General features: G+C 37.1%; 1 protein-coding gene and 1 long non-coding RNA gene across 2 annotated transcripts; both read right to left on the bottom strand.

The window, feature by feature from the left end:
• Positions 1-2,932: 2,932 nt before the first annotated feature.
• On the bottom strand, positions 2,933-7,385 carry LOC140321062 (uncharacterized). Its single transcript, XR_011918813.1, has 3 exons — positions 7,281-7,385; positions 5,753-5,793; positions 2,933-3,005 (listed from the first exon to the last, which is right to left on the bottom strand). It is a non-coding gene; the product is annotated as an uncharacterized lncRNA (long non-coding RNA).
• Positions 7,386-10,696: 3,311 nt separating this feature from the next.
• MRI1 (methylthioribose-1-phosphate isomerase 1) lies at positions 10,697-12,272 on the bottom strand (the record flags this gene model as incomplete). The annotated part of the gene is given in 3 exon segments (XM_072397947.1): positions 10,697-10,994; positions 11,081-11,305; positions 12,096-12,272. Coding segments are annotated over 3 exon segments (524 nt in total), but the record flags the coding sequence as incomplete, so codon positions are not given.
• Between the last annotated feature and the right edge of the window lie 427 nt (positions 12,273-12,699).

Raw genomic sequence — 12,699 nt, 5'->3', positions numbered from 1 at the left:
AAGTAAAAAAATATGCCCCTGTACCTCTGCATTCGGACCATAAGACGCACCCTGATTTTCCCCCCACTTTAGGAGGAAAAAAAGTGCGTCTTATGGTCCGAAAAATACGGTATATACCTGTGTCAGTATTGGAGCAGAAGAAGGTCAGCAAGCATACTTTTACTAACAGAGCAAAGTTTTCTAGGAATGTACAAGTAAAAAAAAAACATAGAATATAAAGAGAAAGAAAAGCTTCAACTTCAGTAAATCTGTGACAGAGAACACATATGACCATGAACGATCCTGACTTCCAATAATGACTACAAGTTCTGTGTAATTGGCTCGATAGCCCTTTTGAAAGGAGGTAATCAATCACAGCTTCACTAATGACATCAGGGAAGCCTCTTACCCAGCGCTGTGCCATAGCCAGCCGTAGCCAGGGACCCCGTGTTGCAGTGGGTCATTATACAGACCCCACCAGATGCTTGAGTAGTCTCCAGGATGTGCTGAGCTCCAAGGTCTCCAATCATTCGGTTGTCTTTGACATCTTTCTCCAGAAGAGACTCTGCCCATTGGATGACCCTGAAAAGATACAAAGACTCATGGGATTTGGATTGGTAACAATAGGGTGGAAATCTCCATCTAAGACAAGATGACACAAGATTGGCTGTACAGAATTGTGAATCCTTCAACAGAAAATGTTATTATTATATTGGGGTGTATTTTAACCCAAGATTCCCCCTACTTTTCCATATTTAATTAGTAAGTGTTTAACTACTTCCGATTTATCTTCTTTTCTAATTGATACCAATGTCTACGTCAAGTGACTCTGGAGTGAAAACATTAATTAATAGACCCCACTGAAAGGGAACATTTTTGTTGCTAGTTTTATTATTGATAATAAACTTTATGTTTTAGCTATTTGTGAATTCCTATGATTTTGTAAGAGTACTATTTCTTTATACATAAAAGTCCTTACATCAAATCTAAATGGTTCACCATTAACTGCAAAACTGTCCAGCACAACTAGAAATCTCTGCACAGTCTGACCAGCAGTATATATATAAATTTATATTTATTTCAGGCCAGGGGTTTTCCCTATTGGCATACAAACCAATGAGCCCAAGGACCTCATTGATACAAAAAGAATTACTGTAATATGATGTTACAGGGGTAATAAGACACTCAGGAGCTGGGTAACTGTAATATGATATTACAGAGGCGATAAGACCCTAAGGATTAAGTTGCTGTCATACTTATTATAATGTTGCACACTTTGCTGATGTTATGGTGTTTATTGATTTCACTTACTTCTGACACTCCCAGGAGTCAGTCTCTGAATATTTCTTTCCCGGTCTCCTGGGACGGGACTGTAATGACATAATTATACAGTTTTACATGGTTGTATTTGTGTCATTAAATCAGTTTGCAGCTATCTAAGATCTTTGATACAGATATGTAAAGCCCCTAACATTATAGTAGTTATAGTATAGTGTTCTAAATACAGTTCAATCAGAATTAACAGTGATCATGCAAACATTCAAACCTTCTGCCTAATAAGCTGTACGTTCCCTGTTGTGCCACCAAAACAGCTTTGACCCATGGAGGTATGGACTCCTCAAGACCTTAACACCTGAAGGTGTTCAATGTTACCAGGCACCTAGATATTAGCAGGTGATCCCTTAATTCACATTGTCTCCACTGACCTGACTTCTTCGCATAATGCCTCTTTCTTCCATCCCTTTCCCAGGTAAACAACGCACCCTGTTGTCCACATGTTTCCATTGTTTTATGGTCCAGTACTGACGCTCGTATGCCTGTTCTAGGTCCTTTCAGTGGTGGACTGGGGTCAACATTGGAGCTCTACTTGTTATTTGTGGGTACACAGCCCTGTACACAGCAAGCTGCAAAACTCTATATTCTGACACTGTTTTCTAATAGTCAGGATTAAGTTTCTCATTTGTGTTACATGACCGTATTGGTGCCAGGCACTGAATATCTTCTGACCTGAAGATGTTTTGAATCTAGACTCCTAGCCATTACAATTTGGTCCTTATCGAAATTGTTTGACCAGGAAAACACCACAAGCCCTTCCATTCTAAAGATGACATATCTAAGCATGTTCCTGACAGTAGGATGTGTTCTGTTCTTCACGTTATTGATCAGCGTGCCTCCTCCTTTCTGGATGAAAAAAATAAAAAATTCAGTCATATATATTATTATACATTCTGTATATGCTTTATATAACATTATTTATATTATACTATTATTTACAAGTTCTTTTTATTGTTAGTAAGGACCAATACATTTTTTTTAGTGCCACATCTGTCAATTTTGCATGAACCACAACAAACCGATTTTAGGTACTTTTAAGGCACTAAGTAAAAGATATAAATGCACACAAATTTTATCACATTAAAACATCATTTAATATATATATCCGAAATATGTTTACTGTAACAAAGACAGTAATCACATGCAATCTCACAGAGTAGTCGACGCGTTTCGCAACGTAATCTTCCTCAGGACTGATGAGACTGGTATCATGTTGAGGCTATAAACAACAAGAAATTATTGTACAGTAGATACATACCCCACAATTATAATAATTTATGTTTTTTTTATTATGATAAATGTGCATGTATATCTTGTAATTAGTGGCCTAAAAGTCCCTACAATTGATTTGTTGTGGTTCATACTATTAGTTACAGAATAATCAATGGCAGTAAAATGCTTCTTGTCTGTATTTTAAGTAATGATTCGATCTTAACATAATTTATAAATGAATAGGTTGCATTCTCTATATTACATATGCTTAATGTCACTGGTGAATGGACAAACTACGTTCTCATAAAGCGTCATTGATGTCAATGCTCTCTAGTGATTGGGCGGGCTGCATTCCTATGAATATGAAAAGTACTGATTGTAAAGTATGAATGCAATCCCTTGAAAACATATCTAAGCATGTTCCTGACAGTAGGATGTGTTCTGTTCTTCACGTTATTGATCAGCGTGCCTCCTCCTTTCTGGATGAAAAAAATAAAAAAATTCAGTCATATATTTTATTATACATACTATATATGCTTTATATGACATTATATATAATATAATAATATTTACAAGTTCTTTTTATTGTTAGTAAGGACCAATACATTTTTTTAGTGCCATATCTTTCAATTTTGCATGAACCACAACAAACCGATTTTAGGTGTTTTTAAGGCACTAATTAAAAGATATAAATGCACATTTATCACATTAAAACATCATTTAATATATCTTTAAAAACATCTGAAATATGTTTACTGTAACAAAGACAGTAATCACATCCAATCTCACAGAGTAATCGATGCATTTCGCAACATAATCTTCCTCAGGACTGATGAGACTGGTATCATGTTGAGGCTATAAACAACAAGAAATTATTGTACAGTAGATACATACCCCAAAATTATAATAATTTATGTTTTTTTTAATATGATAAATGTGCATTTATATCTTGTAATTAGTGCCCTAAAAGTCCCTTCTAAATAATAGCTTAGTTGGTGACATTTGTTAGAACTGAGTAAATCTAGTTGAGTTAAATGTGACTAACTGAGACTTGCAATACCATGACCTGGATGAGTGCAAACCTAACCAACATACTTACACAATAAGGCTGAAGAAGGACCCCTGTCCTCAAACTGGAACGAAAAACCCACTGTTAACTGGCCCATTGATTGACAGAGAAGCCTGGCAATATAACCTGCCCTTGTGCATGCCAGGAATGAACGAACTCGCACGTGCTGGGGTAGTTAAGTCATTTCAGCACGGGCAATCAAGATGACTGAAGATCATCTTTGGGAAGTAAAGCACAAGAAATATGGCAGTGCCCTGTGATTTTAGATATTTTTAAGGCACTAATTAAAAGATATAAATGCGCAATCATCACATTAAAACATCATTTAATATATCTTTTAAAAAAATCTGAAATATGTTAACTGTAACAAAGACAGTAATCACATCCAATCTCACAGAGTAGTGGACACGTTTCGCAACGTAATCTTCCTCAGAGCTGATGAGACTGGTATCATGTTGAGGCTATAAACAACAAGAAATTATTGTACAGTAGATACATACCCCAAAATTATATTAAATTATGTTTTTTAATATGATAAATGTGCAATTATATCTTGTAATTAGTGCCCTAAAAGTCCCTACAATTGATTTGTTGTGGTTCGTACTATTAGTTACAGAGTAATCAATGGCAGTAAAATGCTTCTTATCTGTATTTTAAGTAATGAATCTTAACACCATTTATAAATGAAAAGGTTGCATTCTCTATATTACATATGCTTTATGTCACTGGTGAATGGACAAACTACGTTCTCATAAAGTGTCATTGATGTCAATGCTCTCTAGTGATTGGGCGGGCTGCATTCCTATGAATATGAAAAGTACTGATTGTAAAGTATGAATGCAATCCCTTGAAATCCTAGTTAAATCCTTATTTAAACAGCTAAGTAGAACACTGCAGGCTACAAATGGGAAAGTTTCCTCTAGCATTAAAGCACTAAAGGGAATTAGTTATGGATTTATTTAATTTACCTTTAAACCTCATGGCATCAAAAGTATAAGACACTCAACGAAAGTAGAAAAGAAGACTAGCAGAAATAATTGCTACCAAAGCTGTAAAATAGACACACAAACCACCAAAACTGCTTTTAGGTATTTGGTGTCTGTGCTCATCCTGTTTTAGGTATCGGTTAAAATCACAATATTGACTCAGATTGCAGTGCTTCTTTCTTCTTGTTTGGTTGGTATTTTCTTGATGCCACTTCTTACCTTGCTCATGTATTTTAAATTTCCTGCATTAAGGCAGCCTATTGATTTTGAATGGGTTGGCAACACACTATACCAACACAAAACCATGTCATGTGACACAACATACCACAACTCCTATACTTCTATATAGTTGCTATCTGCTTCATGGTGTGCTGCAATGAATATACATTTTTCATAGTGCATTGGGATGCCATAGAAAATGACTGGCACAGCAACACATATAAATGGCACCACTGAGCATACCTGTAATATGTAGCAAACCATGTAATGTGTAGGTCTGAAACTAACATATATGCTCATTTAACAAAGGTTTTGGCTTGTAAGTAGTTCTGTTTTACCAATTCTACTGTTATAACATTATAAAGAATATTTTAAAGCTTAACTCCAGGCATTTACAAAAGATACAAATTTCAGGATTGTAGGCAGTAGATCATACATATCACTCCTTATGCCCTTTTGCCAACTGTACATCCAAAACCACCTTAATGGCGTATAGTTCTTTATGCCAAAATACCATACATCTGTTTCAGGCTTGCTGGCCATCTTTAGAGCAGTACAAAAAAACCATACCATCTATGCAATGGAAGAAAAAAGTTATGGGTGAGGTGGTTTTCATAAACCATTGAAGAAATTGATGATCTTGGGATAAAATAAGGAGTGGAGTTACAACACATTGATCATCCTAACTAATTAAGTTTGTAGTTACAAAGCTGTTGGCTGACAACTACAGTATATCATAATTTAGTATTCACACTGGTGAAGGAAGCCTTTATTAAAGTTTAGAAAGCATGTCCAAGATCATGAGCTGGAGATTCTGTAGGCATGGAGGAATGCTGATGGACATTGTGTTTTTATTTCTGGTGCCTTCGTTAGGAATTCATAAGATGCGTTATTCCGGCATGACACTTGACCCCAAATGCGCCTAAAATATTGTCTTAAAAATTGAATTTACCTTGAGGTTATCTAGCCAAAACTGGTATGATCTGGAGGCTCCTGTGGAAAAATGAAACTTGTTATAATATTCTACAAGGATTGCTTAGAAAGGGAACTTTCTTAGTTGTTTATTAAACAGCTAAAGGTATAGCTAAAAACCATACGGAGGACAGGTTTTAGATATTGTTCTTACCTACTGAATGCTGTGATTTTGTAGTGCTAGACAAATGGGAAATACAAGGTTCCAACTTTAATTGGTACTTAAAATGTGGACAATTTTGGCTTCATATTATGAGTTCTCATGTCACAAAGGTCTTTAACCTTGTCAACAAAACAAGGCCATTAGTTGAATTAGGTGGGATTTGTCCTCAACCATGAAAAGTACCAACTAGACAAGGCGATGTGAATTAGGCATTTAACGACCATTTATTATTATTATTATTATTATTATTATTACACAGTATTTATATAGCGCCATCATATAACGCAGCGCTGTACAAAGTCCATAGTGGTGTCACTAGCTGTCCCTCAAAGGAACTCACAATCTAATGTCCCTACTATAGTCATATGTCATTAATGTAGTCTAAGGTCAATTTATGGGGAAGCCAATTAACCTTACTGCATGTTTTTGGGATGTGGGAGGAAACTGGAGTACCCAGAGAAAACCCACGCAGACATGGGGAGAACCTGCAAACTCCATGCTTCTCATGTGACTATAAATTGGCTAAGTTGGTGCAATTTGTTAGAACTGAGTAAATCTAGTTGAGTTAAATGTGACTTGCAATACCATGACCTGGAGTGCAAACCTAACCAACATACTTACACAATAAGGCTGAAGAAGGACCCCTGTCCTCAAAATGGAACGAAAGTCCCACCGTTAACTGGCCCATTGGTTGACAGAGAAGCCTGGCAATAAAACCTGCCCTTGTGCATGCCAGGAATGAATGAACTCGCACGTGCCGGGGTAGTTAAGTCATCCCAGCACGGGCAATCAAGATGACTGAAGATCATCTTTGGGAAGTAAAGCACAAGAAATATGGCGGTGCCCTGTGATGGAACAGGGAGAGGTAATCTCGGGTTTAGTTCCGCTTCAGTCTCCCACATGCCTGGCTCAGAGGTGGGCAAAAAAAAAAAGTCCTACTGTTGGCAGTTTTGCTAAACTTACATGGCAATACATTTTTTAGGATAAGCCTATTTGGAAACAAGTTCTTCTTCAAGGTACAGCACATGTGCAGCTATTCTCCATAGGTCCTAAATACTGGCTAAACCGCAGTATCCCAAGGAACCATTTGTTCAAAAGAAGAAGGGAGCACTGGTGAACCCAGCAAAGGAAGAGATTCCTGTACTAGATTGCCCACAAATCCTGCACAAGTTTGAATTCATTTTATTAGGAAGTTTGAGATGATGCTTATTTTATTTCAAGATTAATTATCCTTTATTTTGCACACTCTTGTGATCTCCATCACCAAAGTGGTGGCTGTATAGTAGAAGGACATTCCCAAGCTTCGAGTCATTATCACACTAATTACTGTCTATGGACTTGGTACCTGACAATCCACATTTGGTAACTTCTTGTTCAAATAAATCAGTGAATTCATCTCCGGAATTCAGCTTCTCCAATCGATTGTCTATGAACTGGAAGGAAAAAAACTTACGTTAACCAATAAATATAAATAATATAAATAATCCAGGCCGTTCCCCCACAGCCAATCATTAATAAATTAAAATATAATAATACATTCTGCTCTCCCCCTGAAGGCTGTCTCTAATGAGCTCTCTGGAACTGGATAACAGTAAATTAGGCCGAATGTCTGGCAATGCTCAGTTCCCTGGGAGCTGTGTCTACTGTCAATATCTGTTAGGTCTATCATAGATCTCAGCCAAGCTTAAAGCTTGGAAACTTTATTAGGCGATCACAAGATCATCGGAAGCAGTTACTGTATATAGTTCAACTTTTTCTTTCTTCATAATAATGTACTTCTATTGTACATGCCAAATAAGCATATTGTCACATAAAACTGTAGAATCACAAATGTATCTGCCAACCCCCTACAGTGATATCTGCTATTGATATTACCAGCATCATCCCTTTGTAATGCTAATGATCAGTACCCACCATGGTCTTTACATTTGTATTCCTTTCTATTGTCTTCCTTCCAAACTTTAAAATGTTAATGAATTTGTCACTTTGAGTTACAGCTTTAACAGTGTAATAGAAATGTACCACTAAGACAATGGGAAACACACCTACTGATGTCCTGAATACATTTCTTCAGCAAATACAAAGCCGCCCTTATGTCAGTGAATAGAGATTATGTAAATATAAGGCTAGGCAGAGCATCAGGTACAATAATTGGTCACCCCCAATTGTCTGATGCTGCTTTGGGTTTGGGATGGGTATTGCTATTAGTTTTTTCTTCAAGCTTTTCCTGCCAAATATATTTTAGCATGAATGATGGTCTTTAGCTTTCTTTAGTCCTATATCTATATGGAGCCTATGTTGCTATTTTCCCCTAAAATATATGAGCTTTCCTGTGCCTTTGGTATAATTGTAATATGTTGTAACAGGTTGAAAAATTAATTTCCTCTGTTTCTCTTGTAACTGGGTATTATGGGAGTTACCATGCTGTATTAACTTATTGTTATACATTCCTTAGGTCAACAAGTATCATCCTCAATAATCAAATAAATGATTTAATATTTAGTGTATCATGTTGAATGATAAATAGTGTGTAGAAATTCAAGTGGTAATCTAATAATCCAGGTATATCTTTTTCATTATTATTATTATTCATCGTTATTTATATGTAACCATTTGTCATTATTATCTATTATATGTTGTGATGTTTATTTGCATCAGTTATGCATAACTCGTGCAATATCATTGCAGTATACTCATTGCTTTTTATGTATTTCTATGAGATGTTCCAGATTTCTTAAACTCATTTACCTCCCCTGTACAATAAAACATCACTAAATCCCCTTTCAGATTAGAATTGTACCGCATGCCCAACCACAATCACAAACGCTCTAATTGAACTGTATGCGGCAGTCTGGGAACAACTTTTTTACGTGTCAGCACATAGTTGCATTTGTATTGCATGTTGTTATTGGGTTGTGGCAGGTTTCTGAAAGCAAAATATTGTGTCTGATTGTTCTTTTTCTGAAGGGAGAACCCCAGTGCCACTGGAAACACAAGGGCAATGCATCTGAACATGTTATCCTGGGGTACAGCTGTTCCTGAACACAAACCAGTAGTTTCTTTTGTTAGTGGCTAACCATGATGTTCTTGACCACAAATGTATGAGGGGCCTGAATGTCCACAAAGCTACAATTTCTGAAATAGCGCAACTCTTAAACCTGAAAAGTCCTGATTTAAATTTAAGTGTGACTGAATTTCTAAGTTTGTCTTCAGGTTGTGTTATTTCATGATATAAGTGATTTTAAAACAGGCGGATAAAAGTTCTGAATTGGGCTTTGTTGCAAAGAATGAGGGTGATGTCATTTATGTGTTCAGAATGTTACAAGTTTTATATTGAAAAATCAATTTACACCAAACCATATCAGTGATCTGAATGTGATAAAAGTAAATATTACCTAACAGCTGAGGGTTCACACAACAGAAAAACACACCATTGTCCTAAATATGACACATTTTATAAAACAAAAGAACACTCGTCATACATCAGGGGAAATACCATGTGTGGAGAATGTGACCACAACTACATACTTACGAAAGATTCATCCAGGAGAAAAAGCTACTAATAAAGAACAATCTTAATGAATGCCAAATGAAAAAAACAATATTGATGTTCTGGATAAGAAATACCTTTAAACACAAAAAAACATATGATGCATTCTTTCAAATGTTCAGAATGTCACCAGGGCATCTCATGTTCATCAAAGTTCACTCACACACAAGGCTTTACACCAGAAAGAAGCCTTTAGGATTTCTAGAACCAAGAGATGAACCCTCAGATGTTCAGAATGGTACCGGGGGCTTCTCATGTTCTTCTACTCAACACACATGGTATAACACAGAAGAAAAGTCACTGATGTCTAGAACCTGACCTGCTTCACAGAAAAGTCACTGAAAAATTAATACAGACATGATTTAGACATTCAGAAAGTATTTTCTTAGACAAGGAAAATGTAACTTGCCATCACGAGAAGCCATGCCTTTTAATGGTTCAGATGGTTTACAAGGCAGATCTTGCCACAACCCCAAAGCGGATATATGGAATAAGTGACTCAAGTTATCCAACTTATATCAGATATTTTGACAGTGAACACAATGTATTACAATAAAATGATTGATGAGAAGTAGTACAATAAATACTTTGGTTTAAACGTTAAAGTAAACATTCAAAACTGTGCAAAATTTTATCTTTTAAATAAAATATATAGCTGTTACATTTGTGTGTATATTTTATTTAAATATATTATGTGTACTTTCAAATTGTTTGCAGTTAATGCATTGGTACAATGTACTCTGTATTAATTATTGACACTTGTCAATTTCAGAAGATTCATAAGATTAAACCATTTAGGAAACTATTTAAAAAAATGTAAAATAGAAAATAACACAACCTAAGGAAAATACAGCATGCCTTAGGTATAGTAAATTAGGACTGCAAACCAATCTCCAGGGCTCTGCTTCTAATATATGCATCTTGTGGTAGTGATATGGATATTAAATGGAATGTGGGAAATATTTGCAAACATTGTGGATAGAAATTATGTCACATTGTGTGACTATATTTTTTGCCTAGTCAAATTTTTTTATTAAGAAGAGGAAGAAACACTTTTTGAACATGAATGTTAGTTTAGATGCTTAGTAAGGTGTGACCTTTCTGTGGAGCATTTGCCTAATCCTGTACCTTCTGATTGCCATACAGGTTACCTGATCACACCCAAGAAGTAAAAAAGTTTGGCTTCTGTAGGGAGGTTAAAATGCAAAAACTTTTGGTGTATCTTTCATTGGAATGTCAGACCCTATAACATATTCCTGGCACTGCTATTGCTATAGGCAAATGATACAAGGCGTATAATACCATCAATTTTGGAACCAAGTACATCACTGGTCAGCCATTCCCCAACCTTTCACAGTAATATGGTATATTACACCGCAGAGAAGATTTAAGGAGTGCGGCTCAGGCCAGCTTTCAGCTCCTCTGGCTTGAAGACTCCTATCTCTGTAATTATTCCAGTGATCAGCTCATGAGGGGTGACATCAAACGCTGGGTTCCATACCCCAATACCTGCAAGAAAAGGAAGCAGTCAATGCATAGTTCCTTGTGGAATATTCCGCTTTTCCTAGATTTCCATTCTTGGTATATTCACTCACCTGGGGCCGCTATTCGAACTCCATTAATATCCGTCAGCTCCTGGCTCGGTCGCTCCTCGATTACTATGCTAGCTCCAGTAGGCAGGCTTAAGTCACACGATGTGCTTGGCGCAGCCACATAAAAGGGTATCCCGTGGTACTTGGCGATGACAGCCAACTGGTATGTCCCAACTTTATTAGCCGTGTCCCCATTGGCTACCACCCGATCGGCTCCCACCACAACAGCTGGGAAAAGAAATGAGAGAAGACTAAAATTGGTTTAAGAATAAGCGATGCAGTATAGATGGTATGGATCTGATAAATGGATTAGATGAGTAATGGTATGTCATCTTTATAAGCTTCAGTTTCCTAATAGACATCTAGCAAATGCAAGTTACAGTTTCTAAGCCACATCCTGCTCCACTATGTCCCCATTTGAAGATACATTCTGCATCATTGTGTCCCCTTTAGAAGACGCATCCTACTCTGCTTTGTTCCCCTTAGAAGCCAAATTCTTCTCCGCTATATCCCCTTTAGGAGCCATCAATTGTTCTGCTCTGTTGCCCTTAGAAGCTGCTGCAGCAAAACCTGCAGTTTAAGTGTAACTCTGGCACAAAATTGACACACATGAGGCAAACTGTCATTGTCATGAACACTGTCTTTGTCAAAGCTGTTTTTCTGGTAGAAGTGGCCATGATCTGTCAACTCATAAGACTTCTGGGTTCCATCTGAAACTTCCATCTGATCCTGACTTGTGTTTCCCACGTGTGGACAAGTAACCAGGAGGGGGCTACAACATTAACAGTACAGAGAAGTGATCGCCACCCAAATGACTTCTATTTGACAGCCCTATGTTGGCTTTACAAAAAGTAAACAAACTTAGCAGAAGGATTTCCAAATTTACTAGAATGTTTAAAAAATAATTTTACATCTGGACTTCTGCTGTGGCTGCTTAATTCTAATCACTGCATTAAATGAATTTTCTTTTTGATGCTTTCGCCCCAAAAATAAGCCTGTATGGTCAGTTGGCACTCACCATTGACATGACGCTCTCGCATGGTGACTGCCGCCATGCTGTCTGTGATAAGAGTTGCAGGCATCTTCTCATACACCAACTCATAGGCTGTGAGCCGGGAGCCCTGATTATACGGACGTGTTTCTGTACAGAAGACATGGGACAGGCGGCCCAGGGAGTGAAGGGAACGTATTACACCTGGATGGGGAAAGGCAGGACAATTTTACAAACCAATGGAAGGATAGGAGATAAGACCACAGCAATGCCAGGTATGGTTCTCACTTAAAGGTCTTTGCAGACAGGAGGAGGTTTCAACTGAACAGATGAGATGTATCTAGGTATTTAACACATTACAGGGGATTACATTAGTTAAGAATTCTACCTTGCTGTCATGATGACATTCTGGCTTGAAGCACAATCGAAGTCATAGCATATTCAGTAAGTCAGACCTTGTGCAAGATGGGTGGCATGGTTGGCCCAGTAGATAGCACTCTGACCTTTGCAACGCTAGGTCCTAGGTTTGAATTTCATCCAGGACACTGCATCTGCAAGGAGCTTGTATGTTCTCCCCATGTTTGCACAGGTTTCTGCCAGACTATCTGGTTTACGCACAAATTCCAAGAAC

This window comes from Pyxicephalus adspersus, unplaced genomic scaffold (genome assembly GCF_032062135.1).
Source record: "Pyxicephalus adspersus unplaced genomic scaffold, UCB_Pads_2.0 Sca517, whole genome shotgun sequence".
Lineage (NCBI taxonomy): Eukaryota > Metazoa > Chordata > Amphibia > Anura > Pyxicephalidae > Pyxicephalus > Pyxicephalus adspersus.
The sequence above is the reverse complement of the archived record's forward strand: the minus strand, read 5'-3'. Positions and strand labels throughout refer to the sequence as shown.